We start from the raw sequence: 22,723 nt of genomic DNA, 5'->3' as shown, positions 1-22,723 counted from the left end.
TAGTAGAGGACGAAGAAGAAGCGGAGCATTAAAAATAATAATAATAATAATAATATTGGCGCATGCGTGAACACGTCTTTGCCCTTGTTTTTACATAGTTCAGCAGACACATGGTATCCTATCAATTACTTCACAAGACGGTGTTCGGGGGTTAGACAGCTGTTTATCGATATGAACCGAGGATTGCTCATTTGCTTACGTGGCAAAGACTTGCTGAGAAAATCCATTTGGGCGGTTCAACATAAAATCATTCGCCACTACAACTGTGAAGCAGAAAGTGAAATAAAGCGGTTTATTGCAGAAAATACTGAGATAGTCAGAGATCAAAGTTTAACACCAGAGATCTCTTTAAGACTATTTACAGTGAAATGTCGCTTCTGGACGGAGAGACCAGAGCTCTGGCCATTTCCTGATCCCTTTTGGGCAATACACTGGCCTGGGGGACAGGCACTGGCCAGGTAATGGCGCTGGGCTTTCTTCTTCTTTTTTTTTTTTTACCCACAAAATCATACAAATTGACTTATAAATACTTTTTTATATATACAGCTCATGTTGCAGGGGAATGATAGATTGCATTGTAATTAAAAGTGTTCAAATTTATTTATAAAATAAAATTAATTTTCATTGATATTTTAGGCATCTTCTAAACAACCCAGAGCTGTCTGCAGGTAGAAAAGTGTTGGATCTGGGATGTGGCTGCGGTGCATCTGCTATTGCTGCTAAACTTAGTGGGGCTGCTCATGTTGTAGCCAATGACACTGATCCAGGTGAGACATTTATTTTGACAATTACAGCAAAAAATCATTTTAAATATCTAATTCTCTCTAAATCTTAAATACCAAATAATGCGTTTTATAGAGCTGACCCATCATTACTGCTGTCTTGTAGTTGCTGCTATTGCCACAAAGATGAACTGTGAGCTGAATGGTTTAGAGCCCTTGCCCTGCGTGACTGAGAACCTGATTGGATCAGAACCTGAGAACTGGGACCTCATTTTACTGGGAGACATGTTCTATGAGGAGACGCTTATCGACAGCTTACATAATTGGCTGAACAAATGTGTAAAACTGCAGAGAACACAGATCCTTATTGGAGATCCAGGAAGAGCTCAGTTTGAGAGCCATGAAATCAAGAAACTGTTGTATGAACAGGCTCAGTTTGATTTACCAGACTCAGTTCGGGAGGAAAATTATGGACTTACAAATAGCACAGTGTGGAGCTACAGACCTGAAAACTAGTTGAGTTTAAATAATAAAAAAGAAATATCAGTATATTATTATCTAATCCTTCAAAGTAATGTAATTAGAATTTTTTTAATTATATTACTTTTGGAAAGCAGTTTGTAAAATGTTCACTATTTCTTGTATGAATGAAGTTCTTTTCTGCAAGAATGCTTTCTGTAAAACTGCACTTGAGTTCCTTCAAGAAATTGGTAGAGTAAGAGCCATTAAAATGAATAAAATAAAAAATAATTCTTTATTTTGGAGAAGATGCAATAATCTCCCTCCTATCAGGTGGGAGCTGATAGGAGGGAGATTATTGCATCTTCTCCAAAATAAAGAATGATTCCCCCCCCCCCCCCTATTTCATTTGTAAATATTTGTTAAACATAACCCTGTTTATTGATTGGCTATGTTGCAAGACTTTGTACTGTAGTTACACAGTAGCCCTAAATTGACTCAAGCTAGCTCAAATATTTAACCATAAAATACATTTAAAAATGACCTTATAAGACAAAATAAATAATCAGCCAGATTCATTAAGACTGGAGGAGGAGGCGTTTAGTTTATTAACAGTCAAGCAAAACAGCTGGTACCAGGAATACAAGTACCATAAACATGTGACTTGTACCAAGGTTTCACTGGTTACAGTATCCGTTCATACATTTCATTGTATTAAATTTGCATGTACAATTGAAACACCAAACAAGTGGGTCTTTCGAGAACGAGGAGAAACGGTGAAAGAGAGCTACACGTGTACATTAGAGTAAAGGTCAACATGAATGCACATATTGGACCAGGGAACAAGCCCACACACATGCACACACTAAAATAAAGATTAGTTCCCTTGTAAACATGGCCATCTGAAGATAATGTAGATAATAAGATAATGAAAAACTTGGCCATAATGTGAGTGTGCATGCAGAAACTGGTTTCCAGGATCTATAACGGAAGTTAAATGACTGAGTATACATGTGGAACACCAAGAACTTGTGAGATAATGAAAAATTTATGTAGTGCAGATACATGCACTAAATTGTAACTGGTAGAGAATAGAGAGAGGAACATGGCTGAAATGTATATAAAGAAATTCTTTTGAGCTAGCCTGGGTTAATGCATGGTATAGAAGAGATTGTCCTGTATCATGCATGTTCCTCTTATCAACTGTTAGCCAAATACATGTTACCCCTTTTGTTTATATCCAATCACAATTTCACACATGTATTCTGGTTATGCAAGTTCCCAATATGTCTAGAAAACCGTATCTGTACATATGTATTTTGGTAATTTAAGTTTCTATTATCTCCAGTTGGCCTTGGGCCAGTCCTGTGTTTGTGTGTATGTGCTCCCCCCTCTCTTTGCATTTGGTGCAACTGTCTCTGTGCCTTCTTATCTCTGCATAGCCATTACTTCCTCCTTTTTTATTCATTTTTGACCACTTTGGGTCTGTTCCAAGGTGATATTAATCCACCTCATGTTAAGAATTTTTATATTATTCCAATATCATATAAGAAATGTACTTATACTGAATGTCAGGTCATAACTATATTTTAAACACAAGTTTCCAAAACCCTTTCACCCACCTTTACAACTTAGCATTATATTTATTAGGAAAACCAAATGATAAAAAAATTAAAAGGTGCTCACATCCAAAAGTGCTTTATAAATATATTGTAATATAAATTAATATATAAAAAAAAAACACAGTATTACTAATATTTTTTATATACACATCACTGATATTTTTTAATTTTTACTTACACACACGTTTCACCTGAGCTATGGACACTTTCAGCTCAGAACACACACTGTAAACTTGTAGGCTAAGAGTGAGTTTAGCAGTGACACCTGCAACTTGTTAAAATTAAACCTGATTTTAGCATTGTAGTTAATACGTGTTTTTTTTATTCCAGTAGATTTTTATACACATTAACAACTTTGTAGATGTACTGCTTCATCTTAAATCGTGTATTAGAATAGAATTAGTACACAGTCCAGGAGATCTGTTTAATCTTTTTTGGCCCGATAAAGTTATGAAGTGCTTCTCTGGATTTATCTAAAATACAAACCAAAGATAAGACATATTTTAGTACTGTATTGACAAGGAATTAAAACTCTTATATCAGGTCATGCATATGATGTATATCAAACAGGCTATTACTGTTCAATATCACTGCATTAATTAAAGTATAAAAATAGTACAATGAATACCTGTAATGAGGGGACATCCATGAAAATGGAATATTCTGATGTTGGCACAGTTTGAGAGAACAGCAGCCACAGCCTTGTCTGTTAAATTGTGGCACCGTACCATCTGTAGTTCCTTTTTGAGATTAAGTGAAATAAAGTTTGAGCAGAATCAAAGCATCAATATGTCAGATAAGTTTAAGAGGTCTTTATACAGTATATGGTTTAGTATAAAGATAGTAAAACTACTACAATACACAGGAAAAAATGTTAAACACAATGGGGTGTGCTGTTTAATTTGTGAATACACATTACCTTTAAGCTCTGGCAGCACACTTCAGTCACAAGACCAATGACACCATCGTCAGTGACCTGTCAGGAGCATGTCAAGTGGTAAAGTTAGAGCTACACAAATATGGCAGGCAAAATCCGTAAAAAAAAAAAAAAAAAAAAAAAAGGAAAAAAGGAAGCAGCTTTCACTTCATGGTGTGACTTCAGGGTCAAATCCCCATTGCCTGAAAAATATCTGTTCCCCACATTGCCCCTCAAACAGTATCACACAAGATATAAACAGTTACTGATAAAACATGGTTAAAGCTTTAGGATGCTGACTGAAAAGTTGAGTTCAATTTCCAGCACTGACCCTCAAGTTAATATATATTGTTGTATTGAATGCTTTCATTATGTATCTTAATTAAACCAGTGCTGTCTAAGGTTTCTGACCTCTAACAAATATAGAATAAAAAATATATTTAATAATAGTCTAATTAAACAATTATAATTTTGACACTGTGTGCATTGATCTCTGAATTACTATTGGTGTAATAAAGTAGCACCACTATGATATCACTTGGTATCTTCTCTTTTGAAATTTACTAAATAGACTGCACAAATGTTATCAACATTAACAGGAAGTGGTATCCACAAAAACTTTTTTTAGATGGGCACACAAAAATTTAATATGTCTAAATAATAAACAAAGTACTTCTAGATCAGGTAACTTACCTCTGTCCCAGAAAAATCGATGCTGTATAGACACCTGCAATTAGCCCCTAGCTCGATCAGGGCTACATCACTGATTGCAGGGCATTCACTGAGAGAGATAACCTCTAACCGCTTACAGCTTCGTGCCAGCGCTCGTACACCCGAGTCAGTTACAGCTGCACACCCAGTTAAGTCAACTACCTGAAGACCCACACAGTGTGAAGCCAAAGCATTCAGACCTAAAACACATTATTATTTATAATAGTGGGAGTATTGCTATTATTATTAGTCTTGAAAGTAATCAGAAAAATAACCAGAATCTCAAATAATTTTGCACTAAAGCATACCTTCTGATGTAATGTGCACACATCCTATTAGTATTATAGTCTTTAGATGCTGACAGTTGATTTGTCTGAGTGCCGAGTCTGAAACCGTGCAGTTCTGCAGGGAGAGGGTATGAACTCCAGCATGCAGGAGCTGCAAAAACATATCCTTAGTAACCAAAAAAAATTAAAAAAATTTTCAAGGATTTTGAACATTTTACTAGCCCTACATCTAAGTGAAAAAACTTGTATGTACCTGAAAATATTTCACAATCCAAACTTATCCAAAAGACTATAAATTTATTATTTGATGATGTGATTTATGATATCCCCATGACAATTAGCTGTAAAATTATTTCTAATCTGTACTTTCATCCAGTATTCACCTAGCAATATTGTTACTTTTGAAAGATGTTACAAGTCTCCTTATAGATAGATAGATAGATAGATAGATAGATAGATAGATAGATAGATAGATAGATAGATAGATAGATAGATAGATAGATAGATAGATAGATAGATAGATAGATAGATAGATAGAGATATTTTATTTATTTACCTGGCTTATGTTGGAGTCGGTGAGAGTTCCTTTAGTCGTCATTATTCGGAGCAGTTTCTCCTTAACTCCACAAGGTAGCGTCCTAATGCACTCAATATAACGGTCTGCATACTGAGCCACACACCTCACGCTCCTGTAGCACAACACACGCACAGATTTTCTGGAAGGCTGCACAAGTAGTTCCGGCTGGTTTAATCACCTTCACAAATGAATGCGCTGCCTATAATCAACTGTAACTATAACAGAGTTACAGATGCATATAATAAAAAAAGCGCAGGTAGAAAAGAGAGGCGATTCACACACCACTGTGATAATGATTATTATTAATGATATTCATAATCATCATCATCATATTATTATTATTTCGGCTGGTCCAATTAGGGGTCGCCACAGTGGTTCATCCGCCACCGTGTAATAATAATAATAATAATAATAATAATAATAATAAAAATTAATAATCATATTTCTTTTTATATATATTGCGTATATAAAAGTTGCGTTTATAATTTTATTCAGTGTTTATATATATATATATATATATATAAACACTGAATAAAATTATAAACGCAACGCTTTTTGTTTTTGCCCCATTTTTCATGAGCTGAACTCAAAGATCGAAGACTTTTTCTATGTACAATAATCGGTTTGCATAACCAAAGAATTTCTGCTGAAACTGTCAGAAAGCGTCTGAGGGAAGCTCATCTACATGCTCATCGTCCTCATGGGCGTAAACGACAGCGTGTTCCAGTTCCTGCTAATATCCAGCAACTTCGCACAGCCATTGAAGAAGAGTGGACCAACATTCAACAGGCCACAACCAACAACCTAATCAACTCTATACGAATCAGATGTGCTGCACTGCGTGAGGCCAATGGTGGTCAAGGCGGATACTTACTGGTTATCAGACCACCCCCGGACACCCCAGTACAGAAAAACTGCACATTTTAAAGTGGTCTTTTATTGTGGCCAGCCTAAGGCACACATGTGCAATAATCATGCTGTCTAATCAGCATCTTGATATGTCACACCTGTGAGGTAGATGGATTACCTCAGCAAAGGAGAAGTGCTTATTAACATAGATTTAGACAGATTTGTGAACAATATGATGGATGTATAAAGTGTGTAGGCGTGTAATCTGTTATTATATTATATTATATTTTGACATAACAAACAGTAAGGTCAATTAAAGATAAATTAACTTACAGGTCTAATAATGAATCCATCCCCAGGCTTGTCCGTTCTTGTCCACACAATTCTGTTAAACAAAGAAAGAATAATGTCTTGACTACAAGAATGAAAGATCTCAATTATCAACCATTTCTCAGTATATAAAGTAAAATGCAGGTAACATGCATGTCAGTTTGTTTACATCGGCAGGCAAGTAATAACGAACTGAGCTTCCGGTATTAACTCTATATTTCAAAATACAGGTTTACCCTTCAAAATCAAAGTATACTGAAGGTTTGTAAACGGTGAGTCTATGCACTTCAGATATTTGATTACTTTATTATTAGAGGTATTCTCGATGAAATTACATATATATATATATATATATATATATATATATATATATATATATATATATATATATATATATATATATATATATGGGTTAGGGTTAGGGTTAGGGTTAGGGTTAAACACAGCTCAGCCAATAAGATTTTAGAACTGAAAAAAGTACATGACAATAGAATTTTAATGTTACAAATAATATTGCTTGTAAATTAACACATGCTGGATGTAAAAACTATAAACACTGCTAAAAGCAAACCAAAAAACGTCTTTAACATTTCATATTCTTAATTTTTTATTTCCCCTTTGGTCTTGTAAGTCTTGTTTAAGACCTTCTTTTCCTAATATACATATTTTTTTTTTATACAGCCCCACGATTGTTATTATTTCTTAGTTTTTCTTAGAAGCTCTTCTTTGAAAAACATTTTCTGTTTCTACACATTCTTGTCTAAAAACATTAAATGTTTTTCCTCACACCTTGTTTAAAACATCTGTGTTTATCGCACCTTGTCTAAATTTAATTACCAGAGTACACTTTCTTCATGTACTAATCCCCTGTGTGTTTTTATCTGTTTCTTTCTCTTACCCCAATGTGTTCGATCTCTTTGCATTCACTCTATGACTACTTATCTGCACAGATAACTTTGCGGCTCCCTTCAGCATCTTCTATTATCCTACAATGTGTTAGCATTACTGTTTATTCCTCTAATTTCTTATTTTTTATGCTACTTCTACTTAAGATTTCATCACTTTGCTTAAATATAGTTTATGGTTTAAAGCTCGCACGATGTTCTGTGTGCTACATGCTATAAGAAAGCTTGTTTCATATATTCTTGTGAAGGTTATATTCTGTCATATATCTTTTTATGTTTATCGCACTTTGTTTAGCTTGGGAATATGTTTCATTAAGCTAAATAAATATTTTTCTCTCTTTCTTTTCTTTGTCTCTGTTTTGGCACAGTTTTCCGTGTGTGCTTCTAATAGGTGCTCTACGAGTGGATTATGCAATATTGTTTCCAGGGTGTATCTGGCTTCCGTCCCTGAAACTATTGTAATTAAATAAATAAATTATTCATTTCCCCTTATGCACAATAACCCTTCTGGTTATATCTCAATTTTACAATGAAGTATATCTCTTTAGTAACTTCTTCTTCTTCTTTTTCTTTCGGCTGCTCCCATTAGGGGTCGCCACAGCGGATCATCCGTCTCCATACCACCCTGTCCTCTATATCTGCCTCTTTTACACCAACTACCTGCATGTCTTCCCTCACCACATCCATAAACCTCCTCCTTGGCCTTCCTCTTTTCCTCCTACCTGGTGGCTCCATCTTCAGCATTTTTCTACCAATATAATTCATGTCCCTTCTCTGCACATGTCCAAACCATCTCAATCTCGCCTCCCTCACCTTGTCACCACAACATCCTACATGTGCTGTCCCTCTAATAAACTCATTTCTAATCTTGTCCATCCTCGTCACTCCCAACGAAAACCTTAACATCTTCAGCTCTGCTACCTCCAGCTCCACCTCCTGTCTTTTACTCAATGCCACTGTCTCTAATCCATACAACATCGCAGGTCTCACCACAGTCCTATAAACTTTCCCTTTCATTCTTGCAGATACTCTTCTATCACAAATCACTCCTGTCACTCTTCTCCACCCACTCCACCCTGCCTGCACTCTTTTCTTTACTTCCCTAACACACTCTCCATTACTTTGCACTGTTGACCCCAGGTACCTGAACTCCTCCACCTTCTTCACCTCTTCACCCTGCAACCGCATCACTCCACTGCCCTCCCTCTCATTCACACACATGTACTCTGTCTTACTCCTACTGACTTTCATTCCCCTTCTCTCAAGCGCATACCTCCACCTCTCCAGGCTCTTCTCAACCTGCTCTCTACTCTCACCACAAATCACAATATCATCTGCAAACATCATAGTCCAGGGAGACTCCTGTCTGACCTCGTCCGTCAACCTGTCCATCACCACTGCAAACAGGAAAGGGCTCAGGGCCGATCCTTGATGTAGTCCAACCTTCACCCTGAACCAGTCTGTCGTACCTACTGCACACTTTACTGCCGTCACACTGTCCTCATACATGTCCTGCACCACCCTCAAATACTTCTCTGACACACCTGACTTCCTCATACAATACCACAACTCCTCTCTCGGCACCCTGTCGTACGCTTTCTCTAAATCCACAAATACACAATGCAGCTCCTTCTGTCCTTCTCTATACTTCTCCATCAACATCCTCAAAGCAAATAAGGCATCTGTGGTGCTCTTCCTCGGCATGAAACCATACTGTTGCTCACAGATGGTCACCTCTTCTCTCAGCCTGGCTTCCACTACTCTTTCCCATAACTTCATGGTGTGACTGATCAACTTAATTCCCCTGTAGTTACTGCAGGTTTGCACATCTCCCTTATGCTTAAAGATCGGTACCAGCACACTCCTTCTCCATTCCTCAGGCATCCTCTCCCCTTCCAGAATCCTGTTAAACAATCTGGTTAAAAACTCCACTGCCATCTCTCCTAAACATCTCCACGCTTCTACCGGTATGTCATCTGGTCCAACCGACTTTCCATTCTTCATCCTCCTAATTGCTGCTCTCACTTCCTCCTTACTAATCCTATCTACATCCTGCTTCACCAACTCCACATCCTCCAACCTTCTCTCTCTCTGATTTTCCTCATTCATCAGCTGCTCAAAATACTCCCTCCATCTTCTCAACACACTCTCCTCACTAGTCAACACATTTCCCTCTCCATCCTTTATTGCTCTAACTTGCAGTACATCCTTCCCAGCTCGGTCCCTCTGCTTGGCCAATCGGTATAAATCCTTTTCTCCTTCCTTAGTGTCCAACCTCTTATACAGTTCCTCATATGCCTTTTCCTTGGCTTTCGCCACATCCCTTTTAACCTGCTGCCGCATCTCCTTGTACTCCTGCCTACTTTTCTCATCACTCTGTCGATCCCACTTCTGTTTTGCCAATCTCTTTCCCCTAATGCTCTCCTGCACTTCCTCATTCCACCACCACGTCTCCTTGTCTTGCTTTCTATTTCCAGATGTCACACCAAGTACTTTTCTAGCTGCCTCCCTCATCACTCCTGCGGTAGTTGCCCAATCATCCGGCACCTCTTCACCACCACCAAGCCCCTGTCTGACCTCTTCCCTGAACCTCACACTACACTCTTCCTCCTTCAGTTTCCACCATCTTATTCTTCTTTCAAACCTTACTTTCCTCCTCTTCTTCTTCGCCTCCAAAACCATCCTACAGACCACCATTCGATGCTGTCTAGCTACACTGTCCCCCGCCAACACCTTACAGTCTCCAATCTCCTTCAGGTTGCATCTCCTACACAGAAGATAATCCACCTGTGTGCACCTTCCTCCACTCTTATATGTCACCCTATGATCCTCCTTCTTCTTAAAATACGTGTTCACCACTGCCATTTCCATCCTTTTAGCAAAATCTACCACCATCTGCCCTTCTACATTCCTCTCCTTAAAACCATACCTACCCATCACCTCCTCATCACCTCTGTTCCCTTCACCTACATGCCCATTAAAGTCTGCCCCAATCACCAATCGTTCTTTCCTAGGTACACCATCTACCACTTCATCTAATTCACTCCAGAATCTTTCCTTCTCCTCCATCTCACAGCCAACTTGTGGAGCATAGGCACTGATGACATTTATCATCCTCCCTTCAACTTCCACCTTCACGATCATCACCCTATCAGAAACTCTCTTCACCTCCACTACACTCTTACTGTACTCTTCCTTCAGAATCACCCCTACACCATTTCTCTTCCCATCCACACCATGATAAAACAGTTTAAACCCACCTCCAATGTTCCTGGCCTTACTCCCTTTCCACTTGGTCTCCTGAACACACAACACATCTACCTTTCTCCTCTCCATCATATCAGCTATCTCTCTCCCTTTACCCGTCATAGTACCAACATTTAAAGTACCAACCCGAACCTCTACTCTCCTACACTGCTCCTTTTCCTGCCGTCTCTGTAGACGCCTTCCTCCTCTCCTTCTCCTCCTTCGGCCAACAGTAGCCCAATTTCCACCGGTACCCTGTCGGCTAACGATACCTGTGGCGGTCGTTGTTAACCCGGGCCTCGACCGATCCGGTATGAAATTCTCATTTGTGATCCGCATATTTGATTTGGCACATGTTTTACGCTGGATGCCCTTCCTAACGCAACCCTCCCCATTTACCCGGGCTTGGGACCGGCACTAAGAGTACACTGGCTTGTGCCCCCCTAATGGCTGGGTTATATCTCTTTAGTAACTATTACTACATTAATATTGATAATGCTGAAAATGTATGCAAAATAAACTTATACTAAATAATGCTAAACGATATTGGCATAAGCTATATTAATGCTTAATAATGCTGGCATAAGCAAAATTTCTCTAAAAAAAGTAGCTTAATAAATTTAAAACTGGAGTAATGAAAAATTCTTGCCTTGTTAGAAAGATGTTTTTTGAGCAACAATGGTTTCCAGGATATTCAAAGCTGAAGCTATTTTTGTACAATGTTTGCAACAACTCCTTTGACATCATGGTGTCGCATCTCAGAGACACTGCAAGCACAATCATTCACTTACTAACTCCTATAATCAATAAACACCTTGATTATAATACTAACAGACTTAGTGGATGCGAAAAACAAAATTGGAGATTATTGTACAAAACTGTCAATAAAAATAAATGAGCAATTCTAGACATCCCAGAATGATCTGAACTAGCTCTAATATCCAGGGCTGCTGGAAGTAATTTTGAACAGTAATTTTTTGGTGCTGTGAATTTTTATTTATTTTTTTTGGACAAAAAACCTGTGAGCCTATGGGCCTATTTAGAATACATAAAAAAAAATAAATACATAGGGCTGTGACGATGACACTTTTTTTTTACCACCGCGGTGGTAGTGGACCAAATACCGGCGGTGTTGCGGTGGTTGGGGGGTTGTTTTGAAATAAATAAAAGAAAAACCCAAAGAAACAACACACTAAAGCCTGTAAAGCAGGGGTCTCCAATCTTTTCCAGAAAGGGCCAGTGTGGGTGCAGGTTTTTATTCCAACCAAGCAAGTCCACACCAAATTCTACCTGTTCAAATCTAATGATCTTCATTTTCAATGACTATCAGGTGTGACATTGATTGGATGGAATGAAAACCTGCACCCACACTGGCCCTTTCTGGAAAAGATTGGAGACCCCTGCTGTAAAGCATTGAAATAAATATCAGTAAATACTGGTAACTTACATAATATAATAAAGTTGAATCCATTTAAAAAAAAAAAAAAAAAAAAACTTTTATATTTCCACACAAAGACGCGTTATAGCCTACCGCTCTGCGCTTTGAGAGGGATGTGGAACACGAGCAGGAAAGAGACCACCGATCTCTTTTTCTGATATCTTCATGTTGTTGTAAAAGGTATGAAGAGCTAATTTTATCTTCCACAAGGGCAAGGCATTTAGGCTATGTTTGCGCGCTGCCAGAGAAAGCCAAACTAAAATCACCCGCGCGTGTGAAACACGCTTTACAAATGAACTTGAAAAATCAATATAATTAAAATAATCAAAATAATTAAATTAAAATCCAAAATACACTTAATAGCCTACGTGTGTCAAAATCATTTCCTAAAATATCCATAAGGAATTTATAAATTGTGCAAAATATTTTTAATAGCCTACATTTAAAAAAAATATATCTCTCTCGCCAATAGGGGGTGCTGCAGCACCCCCAGCACCCCCACTTCCTGCAGCATGCTAATATCTCCCAGAATTTATGCTTAGTGTCTCCAGTGCTCCCTCTGTATTTTTCCTTTATCTCTTGTCAAAAATTTCCCATTGAATCCTTTTTTTGAGCTGGCAAATTCTTATTATCTTCTGTTTGTAATCCTATTATTTCCCGTTGAATCTAATTTCTAATTTCCCTTTGTTGTGTCTTGGAACATTAATGGCCCAAGCAACCAAGTATGACACCACACACCGACATTGCATAACTTATTTCACTGTTACTTGGTTATCAGGAAAATGCTGATGGCAGTAAACCACAATCAACCTGAGAGCATACTCATGACATGTCAGAGATAGTCTGAAATCTACATGACAAGCCTTCTACCTGTCCAATCGTTACCATTTCGTAGATTTAAATGGAGAGCTATCCAGGATAATGCTAGTAAATTATGGTGTGCCACAAGGGTCAGTTCTAGGACCCCTGCTTTTCACAATATACATGCTTCCATGTATATCTTATCTATATCTGATGCAGAGAAGCTCGTCCATGCGTTTATGACCTCTAGAATAGACTACTGTAATGCATTACTAGGTGGATGTCCTGCATCATTAATAAACAAGCTTCAGTTAGTTCAGAATGCGGCAGCAAGAGTTCTTACTAGGTCAAGAAAACACGATCATATAACCCCAATCTTATCGTCCCTACATTGGCTTCCTATTAAGTTTCGAATAGACTACAAACTACTGCTACTCACTTATAAAGCACTAAATGGTTTGGCTCCCATGTATCTATCCAGTCTTTTAACACGCTACAATCCGTCACGCTCCCTGAGATCTCAAAACTCTGGGCTTCTAGTAGTTCCTAGAATAGCAAAGTCCACTAAAGGCGGGAGAGCATTTTCACATTTAGCTCCTAAACTCTGGAATAGTCTTCCTGACAGTGTTCCGGGTTCAGATACACTCTCCCAGTTTAAGTGTAGATTAAAAACATATCTTTTTAGCAAAGCCTACACATAACACACATCACACACATCACATCACAACCTTGTGCTCCAGAATATATGATTACATGCACATTATCAACTTGTGCTGTTAATATCATGAACAGCAGCTACGCTAATTCCTCTCCACTGCTTCTCTTTCTCTCCCCATCCCGAGGCATCCTGAGGTTTGGCCAGCTCCAGTCACGTCCCACCTCGTGAAGATTATGGACCTATGGATGATCATGGAGAAGTAGATGCCGAGTGTTTAAAGGCCCTGGCATGGAGAAGCTGATGCTGGATCTATGATGATCACAAATTGTTCTGTATTGTTGAAAGATTTATGACCAAACTCTTGATGTCACCCATATGAGGATGGGTTCCCCTTTGAGTCTGGTTCCTCTCAAGGTTTCTTCCTCATATCATCTAAGGGAGTTTTTCCTTGCCACTGTCGCCACGGCTTGCTCATCAGGGACAAACGCACACCATTCACCTTCACTGTTGTTTTCTGTAAAGCTGCTTTGAGACAATGTCTGTTGTGAAAAGCGCTATACAAATAAACTTGACTTGACTTGACTTGACTTCTTCATTTATACACATTGAGCATCCTTGTTTACCATTAACTTTGGAAACTCCCCAAAATTAGGCCTTCCTCGATTACCATTAGCTTGAAAAAAAAAACCATAATTTTGTGTGTTAATATCCTTACTCACTGCGTCATTTAAGGTTCTTTTTTTAACTTCACTTGGTGTTTCACTATGGCAGGGGTGTCAAAGTCACGAATGTTGTCTTTATTACCTTTTTCCACTCCAAGGCATAGACTGGTATTAGTTGAAAGATTGCTTTTTTTAATTGAAGGAAATGATTATTATTTTTGGTTGTGGTGTTGTTGCCCTGTGAAAAAAAGGTTTACATTAAAGAGGAATTAGAAAGTCTATTGATAGAGACAGACAGACATAATAAGAAACAAATAACACTGATTTGTGTATTATTTCAAATTTAATTTCTCCTGTATTTATAATAATAAACTTTGGTTGTTCCAGATTCAATGTTTATGCAAAACTAAAGTTTGTTTCCATATGAAAAGGTTCAACATTACACATCTGGAGAGAAGGGAAAACATGCACAATTGCAGTAAATTTTTCAATAAATATTGAGTTGGCCCACGAATTTCATCCCAGTTTTTAATTTTGGCCCACTGTGAATTTGAGTTTGACACCCCTGCACTATGGAAATCGCTTTGGGCATGACCAACTACAGAAGCTCCTATGACACCACGTCTGTCTTGACAGACATGTCGACCCCTTACAACATCATTAGTTTTCTTCCCGTGAAGGACTACATCAAGCTCTCTCACCACACCAGATTTCCTGCTGGTTTTTGCTAAACCGTCCATCGCGCGAGCCGTCATTGGATTCGACCCCGAATGCAAGACCGGTCATACAGGATCATGCTGAGCGACATCGTGAAACTCGGTATAGTGTCTGCGTCGAAGTGGCATCAAGCTAACTAAAGCTTTACATGTCAAGGCGGAGCCTTCGAAGGGCTAACTACCCTGCGAATATCGATAGACTAACGTGTTGTGATAAGTCTTGATTTTTTTCCATACTTAGCCATGTCAACGGTCATCCCCCCGCCAAGGGGAATGTGTCCAAGATCGGGGGGTTGCATCCATGTCCATCGTCATGTGGAGTAACCATCTCAGACAGGGACCCTCACCCGATGTGCATCGCGTGCATGGGGCCAAAGCACGCTCAAACGTTGCTCACAGACCCACAAGCATGCGTACACTGTGCATCAGTTCCGGTGAAAACTTAAGAAAGACGGCTGAGAGTGGCGGTGGCTAACTAACAAGACCCAGCGGTAGAGTCTTCGGTGGCCTACCAAATCCATCCGAATCTGCGATCTATTTCCACCTCCTTTCAAATTTCGCTGCCAAGCAAAATGGAAAGACTGACGGCATCCATTCATCAGAGGACGTACAAGTCAGTCAGTGTGCTCGCTGAATGCTGGGACTTTACTGTCCGTGTACCAGGCAGAGATTTTGAAGGAGCTCCCGGGTTGGGCACAGGCCACAGGCTGAGGGCGATTTGCAACCCAAGTTTAAAAAAACACCAAAAAATGTGGCACCCCCTAGTCTCACTGCTGAAGGGAGTGCTCGCTCCTACAGCGGAGCCCAGCGCATCGACGGTCGTAACGTCATCAAGGCGTGACCAAAGAGGAACAAGAGTATAAAGGGGTCCTCTTTTTGCACGAATGGTGCGCATGCGCAGCCCAACCGTGGGTGTTAGGCAATATTTCACGGGGGTACAGGCTTCAATTCGCTATGAAACCACCCAGGGTAAACAAGGAGTTAGTCTCGGTGGGCGAGGGAGAGTCGGCTCGTGTCCTAACAGCTGAGATCGACTCTCTTTTGTGCAAAAGGGCAATCAGAGTTGTGCCGGAAGAGGGAAGCTATCAGGGCTTTTACTCCCGGTACTTTGTGATCCTAAAAAGAGGAAGCACATCTCTTCGTCCGATCTATGACCTGCATGTGTTAAACAAGCACCTAAGGAAATACTTATTCTAAATGTTGACACACAAAGTGCTCTGTCAGTCGAAATGTCTAAACGATTGGTTTGTAATGTTTGTATTTTTACATAGACGTTTACCCGTTTCACATAAAATATCGAAAATATCTGAGGTTTTCACACAGAGGCACTGCCTACGAGTTTTAAACCATACTGTTCGGACTGTCTCTAGTCCCTCATCGAGAGAGAGCAAGCAATCAACGAATAAACAGGAAAAAGAGCTGCTGAAAACCGCCCAGTGAATATCTAGGGCTCAGTATTGATTCCCTCTCCTATCAACTCACGCTGACAGGGAGGAGAATTGCATCTCTAACACGGTGTCTTTCTAATTTTTAATGGCCTCTGTAATTTCTGTAGTACATTTGGGACTTCTCATGATGAGAGATTTTCAGCGTTGGGTTACGCATCTGCGGTTGACATCTCAGTCGACCGGTCAGAGTAACGCATGCATGCCTAAAACCAATCCGCTAACGGGGAAACCCTGCGACTCTTCAGTCAGGGATTCCTTCGGGGGTGGTGACATCGAGAGTTGACGATGGACGCGTCCCTAGTGGGCTGGGGAGAGACCCTAATGTGCAGAGCTGTGAATGGCTTTTGGCCTGCACAGCTAATCCTGAGACATATAAACAACTTAGAGCTGTGGGCAATATTTCTAGCGCTGAAACACCAACAATTCCACGGTGGGCGCTTACATCAGCCGGCAGGGAGGCGTGCGCTCCCTCTAGTTGCATCAGTTGGCAAGCAAACTGATAATGTGGTGTGACACGAGGTTCTTATCCATCAGAGACACTCGTGTCCCAGGCGTGCGGATTTATTGTCCAGGGGAAACCCCCTGTACAGGGAACGGAAGCTGCACAACCAAGTGGTGCCGTAGATCTCTTCGCCTCGCGAGAAAACGCTCAATGTCCTTTGTACCTTTCTCTAAAGGACAAAAATGCCCACCCATGGCCGAACGTCCTTCTATTGAGTGTGATAGGTTTACCCCATCAGTTATACAGAGGAAGCACACCATAAGAGGCTAGTGTCTAGGCAGATGGTTCCACTGTGGGATCTGTCTATGGTCTTTGAGGCCCTTTCTCAACACCCTTTCGAGCCATTGGATAGCATAGGGTTTATAGATCTCTCAGTTAAGACATCAATGCTTGTGGCTCTGTTGACAGCTAAGCACGTGAGCGAGCTGCAAGCCCTGTCTTTCAGTCCATCCTGCCCTAACCCAGTGTTTGTACCTAAACTAATGGATTCTTCTTATAGGTGTCTTATTGCAGAGCTTTCGGCTTTTCCACCCTCCTCCATTGTCTTCTCGGGAGGAGGAGAGGTTGAATTTCTTGTGCCCGGTGCAGGCTCTCCATACATATGTCAAGAGAACAGCAGACTTCAGGAGGAATGACCATGATGCTGTTTGTGTTTTGGGCTGCTCCTCATAAGGGGAAGCCATTGTCAAGGCAGCGGCTCTCCAAGTGGATTGTTGAGGCTATATCTCTAGCATATGATTTAAGGTCTAAGGGCCCACTCTACTAGGGGGATGGCAACATCATGGGCCCTACTTAAGGGAGTTTCTGTTCAGGAAATTTGTGCGGTCGCTGGTTGGCCTACACCACACACCTTTGTGCGATTTTATAGACTGAATGTGTCTGAGTCAGCCTTAGCACATGCAGTGATAGGGGCCAAAAGGTAAGAGCCCATGTAATTTGGTATAGCAGGATCACGTGCAATCCGGGAGTGGTCTATATCTCCTATAGTGAAACACTTAGAGAAGTTAGAAAAAGAACGATGGGTTACTTAACGTAATCCCTGTTATTTGATAACAGAGTGAGGTGTTTCACCAGCATTTCCCTCTTCGCACAGGAACAGTAAGAAATCTCGCTACAATGATATTGTAAGGCGGAGCCTGATCTCAGGTCGACCTGTCAAGACAGACGTGGTGTCATAGGAGCTTCTGTAGTTGGTCACGCCCAAAGCGATTCCCATAGTGAAACACCTCACTTTGTTATCAAAGAACCCGGGAATACATTAAGTAACCCATCGGTTTGTCTTTTCATTCTGGTTAACATTATCTTCTGCCTGTTGAGGGTTGGACCAAAAAAAATTAAGGAACATTTGCAACCTTTCTATGCTTCATTTTCTTTTCTTCATTTTCGTTTTCTTTTGACCTTTGAACAGTGCTCTTATTATCTCTCATTTAGACCATGTGTAAGTACTTTATACTTTGTTATTACTTGTTAGTAATAAATAAGTAGTATAAAATTCAGCATAAGCACTCAAATTAGCTCTTATTACATCTAAGCATATTATTATATTTTGTCAGCCGGGCTCTTTTCTGCACAGCGTCACCCATCGCAAGGTGTGTTGTTTTCGATAAAACGACGGTATTGCCAATTTTTTAATTCCACATTTGTCTGCTAATCTTTCCCTGTTTCTGGAAACCTTGGTGTCTTTCACACCTGCTCCTGTGGCCATCATATAGTCCCTCAAGTTTCTGATGCTTCTAACCAAACAGATATTTCTCACCCTTATCCTACCCCTCCGCTCGACCTTGATTGTATCAGTGTGGGGATTAGTGACAGCGTTGCTTCATGTGTCAGTGTGGGTAGACATGATTATGGGCCTACTTCACTGGTTTGTGATCAGGACAGTTATAGCTTAGTTGGGGAATTCCTCCCCTGATAAGTCAGCTTATGTGTTATTTTCTTTTGTGGAATTAATCAAACTTTCCAGAACTCTGTGTCATGTGTTGCATATTATATGTTTACTACACCTGGTGCTTTCCTAATATAAATAACATAATTTGCCCATTACTAAATTATTTTTTATCCTACAAGGATACAGTTAGAACAAAGTTCAACTTTTTTACTCACTTACTTTATTATTCAATTATGTATATGAACATGAGTAATTCTCTAGGAATGATGGTAGACCACCTCACCACTGCTTACACTTAGGGGATTATTCTGCTCAGAAGCAATAAGGGGAAGCCCTAACCAGTATAGTTAGAGAAACGATAATGAGAGCGCTGATCTCTCACTGGATATTGGTAAACAACTTGATTTCTATTTTTTGTCGAAAAAACAGTGAGGACAGTTTCGTAGCAGATGAGGAAATTGAGGTTTTGAAGACTACAGAAACTGATGAACTGTCACTTATTTAATCAGTGACTTCAGCAAAATCTGTTAATGTGCTGGCTCCACTTAACAACTGGTCATTATGTCTCCTTCACAAAAGGTTTTCAGCAGCTTTGACTTCATATGACACTAAACCCGTCTGGGCCTCCACAGTAGCCCGGACCCATTTTGGACCACTATCATATTTCTGGGCTAATACAGATGAGCCTGTCATAAAGGTTTTGTCTTTGACTTGAAGTTTCCATCTCTGTACCTGATTTATTTGTTGATGGAGGACAGTTTCATAGAGTGTGGCTGGTTTAAGTAGCTTGAACTGTTGTAGAAACGACTCAGAGTCATGGGTTTTCCTTCCAGAAGATGACGGCCTTTATTATCACTAAACAAAGGCCAGAGTTGGTCCACCAAGCAACTGCCCTCTCCAGCCTCACTTCCACATTATATACCCTGAGCCACAAATGTATTTCTATACATCCCACTTCTCTATCTATACATTGTTTACCCAACATCTGTGTGCCATTTGGGTCCCTCTTATACATACAATGGTGGTGTCCAAATGTCTACTTACAGACACACACACAAAAGCAAACGATACTATTTCATGCATAGATACCACACATGTCACATTCCTGTACGCACACACATCAGAAGAACATTTTACATTTACTCCTCATCATTTGATTTCTTATACCTTTCATATCTACATACACGCATCTTGAGAGCACCATATTTGTAACCGTAATTTATACAATGCATCTCTTCCTAACAAATGAACAGGCGTCAGATTTGAGACTAGAACAGGTATAGTGACACTTTTGTTATTACTTTGTGGACAGACTGGAGCAGTCATAGGAATTAACTTCTTCTGTCCTGAGAATCCTACCATCTTTGCAAATTTCCCATAGATACCACACATGTCACATTGCTGTACATACACATCAGAAGAACATTTTAATTGAAGTTATATACACATGTTGCATATGCATATTTGATTAACTTTATTCTTCTACAAAAGCTTGCCCTGAGCTCTCTATTGAACATTTTGACATTTTGGTAATTGCGTGCAGAGTACTATGATAGCACAGCAAGAAGTTATGAAAACATTGGTGAAATATGCCCTGTCCGAACGAGGCTTTTACAGTATGTTTCCTGGTCTGAACAAACCTTTCTCTTGGTCCGTTTGTTGCAGGATGATAGTGTGATGATGTGATGTGTTGGCACCTCGTTGGCTAGTAGAAATGTGGCCATCCCATGAAATGTAAATTGGGGGTCATTGTCTGAAAAAAAGACCTACAGTAGGCCTCACTATTGATGACACTGTATGGCAGAAAGCCTGGAATACGCAACAAAGCTCTCTGTCTGTAATCGAACAAAATCAACTCAGTTTATGATCCTACATTGTACACACATAACACCGGTTCTTAAAAATAAGATAAATCCCATGTACCCCCAACCTATTGCAAATGTAAATTTTAGAATGGTACCCTTCACTGTTTTTGGTCATGTGTCAAATTACAGAGTTATTGGTCTGGTATTGTGGATGATCAGTGTGTTATGTTTGATCTTCCAAATTAATCAGATCCTATGTGCCTCCTTCTTGGCCTCCCAGATATTCGTATTTCCAATATCATGCATACGGGCTTATTCAATTTGCTGACCTTTGCAGCTGGGAAATACTTCTTGTTGTTCTGGATTAAGGACACTGCTCCAACAAAAACGGTCTTGTACAATATTATTATGGATGTCATTCCTAATGAATAAATCTTTTCTATGGATACCTTCTTCAAGATTTGGGACCATTATTTAAAATTAATTGGACCTTTATAATCTTCCTCTGTATTTGTTATGCACGGAGAAAGCGGAGGCGGAAGCCATAGCAGGTAAAGCGGGGTTTATTGAAAATAGAACCACGAGCCGGGCAGGTGAATGAGATAACCACGCAACGAGTTGGTATATCCATGGTACGCCCAAAAGGGGCGAGGTCCACAATGTCCGAACCAGGAGCCGAAATGCTGTAGGAATATCCGTGGTGCACCGGGAAGGCGTGGTCCACAAAAGAGAGAGCGAGAGAGAGAGAGACAGAGGGAGAGAGAGAATCTTGGGAGAGCTGGGAAACGCCCTCTGCTGGGTTCAGGGATGGAGTGATGCTCTTTGCGGAGGTTTAGAGCCGACTCTGGGGTGTGAGGGCGCCCTCTGTGTGCGTCCTTGGCGCTATGGCACTTTTAGTGGATCTTGGAGGCGAGCCGCCCTCGTTAGGGGCTCCGAAAGACAAGACGCCGCCTACAGAAGAACTTGGGTCTGTGGTGTCACCCATAAGGGAACCTGGAACCGTGACATCATTCTTTGATGAGCTAGGAAGTGACCTGCCGCCCTTCGAGGGACTCTTCGTCGCAGTCGGAGGAGCTCGGAGGAGGAGCTTCGGAGGAGCACGGAAGGCAGGACGTCGCCTTCGGAGTAGCTCAGAGGCGAGACATCGCCGTCGGAGAAGCTCAGAGGCAGGACATAGCCATCGGAGGAGCTCGGAGATGAGACGTCGCCTTCAGGTGAGCTCAGGGGCGAGACGTCGACGTCGGAGGAGCTCAGGGGTGAGACGTCATCCCTCGGCAGGACTCCGCCTTCAGGGGCACTTCGAGACCAGACGTCGCTTTTTGAGGAGTTTGGGGACGAGATAGACCTCCCGGAAGGGTTTGGCAACGACACTTTGTCTGTGTCACAGCTCGGTGGTGGTACGGCCTCCTTCTCGCAGCCTGGTGGCGGTACGACGTCCCCTTCTCGGCCAGGTGGCAGCACGATGTCCCTTTCGTGGCCAGGTGGTGATGTCACAGCATCCTTGGAGGGACACTGGAGCTGGGCTGAGTGCTCTGAGGAGCTCTGGAGTGGAGTGGCATGCTCGACGGAACCCTGAAGCGGAGCGGCACCCTCGGCGGAGCACAGGAGCGGAGCAGAGCGCTCGTGGAAACCCTGGAGCGGAGCGTTTGTGGAAACCCTGGAGCGGAGCTCTCCTGGAAACTCTGGAGGGGAACGGAGCTCTCCTGGAAACCCTGGAGCAGAGCAGAGCTCTCCTGGAAACCCTGGAGCGGAGCAGAGCTCTCCTGGAAACCCTGGAGCAGAGCAGAGCTCTTCTGGAAACTCTGGAGCGGAGCAGAGCTCTCCTGGAAACCCTGGAGCAGAGGGGAGCTCTCCTGAGCACTCTGGAGCAGAGCGGAGCTCCAGGGTCTCCAGGATTTGTCCAGGAGAATCCCCTGTATGGGGAATGGAAACTGCACACCCAAGTGGTGGAGCAGGTATGGCAGGGATACAGCCGGGCTGCCGTAGATCTCTTCGCCTCACGAGAAAACGCTCAGTGTCCCGTTCTTCTTTCTAAAGAACAAAAATGCACTGTTGGGTCTGGACGCTTTAACCCACCCATGGCCAAAAGTTCTTCTATATGCATTCCCCCCAACTAGCTTGATTTCCCCCACTCTAGTCAGAGTTAGGGAACTGGGCTTGTCACTGTCACTGGTTCTGATA

At 41.1% G+C, this 22,723-nt stretch overlaps 2 protein-coding genes across 2 annotated transcripts; one reads left to right on the top strand and one right to left on the bottom strand.

Annotated features, from left to right (window-relative positions):
* Nucleotides 1–8: 8 nt before the first annotated feature.
* On the top strand, nt 9–1,479 carry etfbkmt (electron transfer flavoprotein subunit beta lysine methyltransferase). The gene is made up of 3 exons (XM_083547402.1): nt 9–458; nt 637–767; nt 889–1,479. Exons 1-3 carry the CDS (start codon nt 172–174, stop codon nt 1,236–1,238), a joined length of 768 nt encoding a protein of 255 aa, XP_083403528.1. The 5' UTR covers nt 9–171; the 3' UTR covers nt 1,239–1,479.
* A 284-nt stretch (nt 1,480–1,763) lies between these two features.
* On the bottom strand, nt 1,764–6,617 carry amn1 (antagonist of mitotic exit network 1 homolog). The gene is made up of 7 exons (XM_083547401.1): nt 6,477–6,617; nt 5,274–5,406; nt 4,739–4,868; nt 4,413–4,630; nt 3,723–3,779; nt 3,432–3,543; nt 1,764–3,276 (listed from the first exon to the last, which is right to left on the bottom strand). The coding sequence occupies exons 1-7, from the start codon at nt 6,494–6,496 to the stop codon at nt 3,203–3,205; spliced, it is 744 nt and encodes a 247-aa protein (XP_083403527.1). The 5' UTR covers nt 6,497–6,617; the 3' UTR covers nt 1,764–3,202.
* Nucleotides 6,618–22,723: the final 16,106 nt, after the last annotated feature.

Source organism: Silurus aristotelis (assembly GCF_946808225.1).
Source record: "Silurus aristotelis genome assembly, chromosome: 7".
In the NCBI taxonomy this organism is placed as follows: Eukaryota; Metazoa; Chordata; class Actinopteri; order Siluriformes; family Siluridae; genus Silurus; species Silurus aristotelis.
Note: the sequence above shows the minus strand (reverse complement) of the source record. Positions and strands in the feature narration are given on the sequence as shown.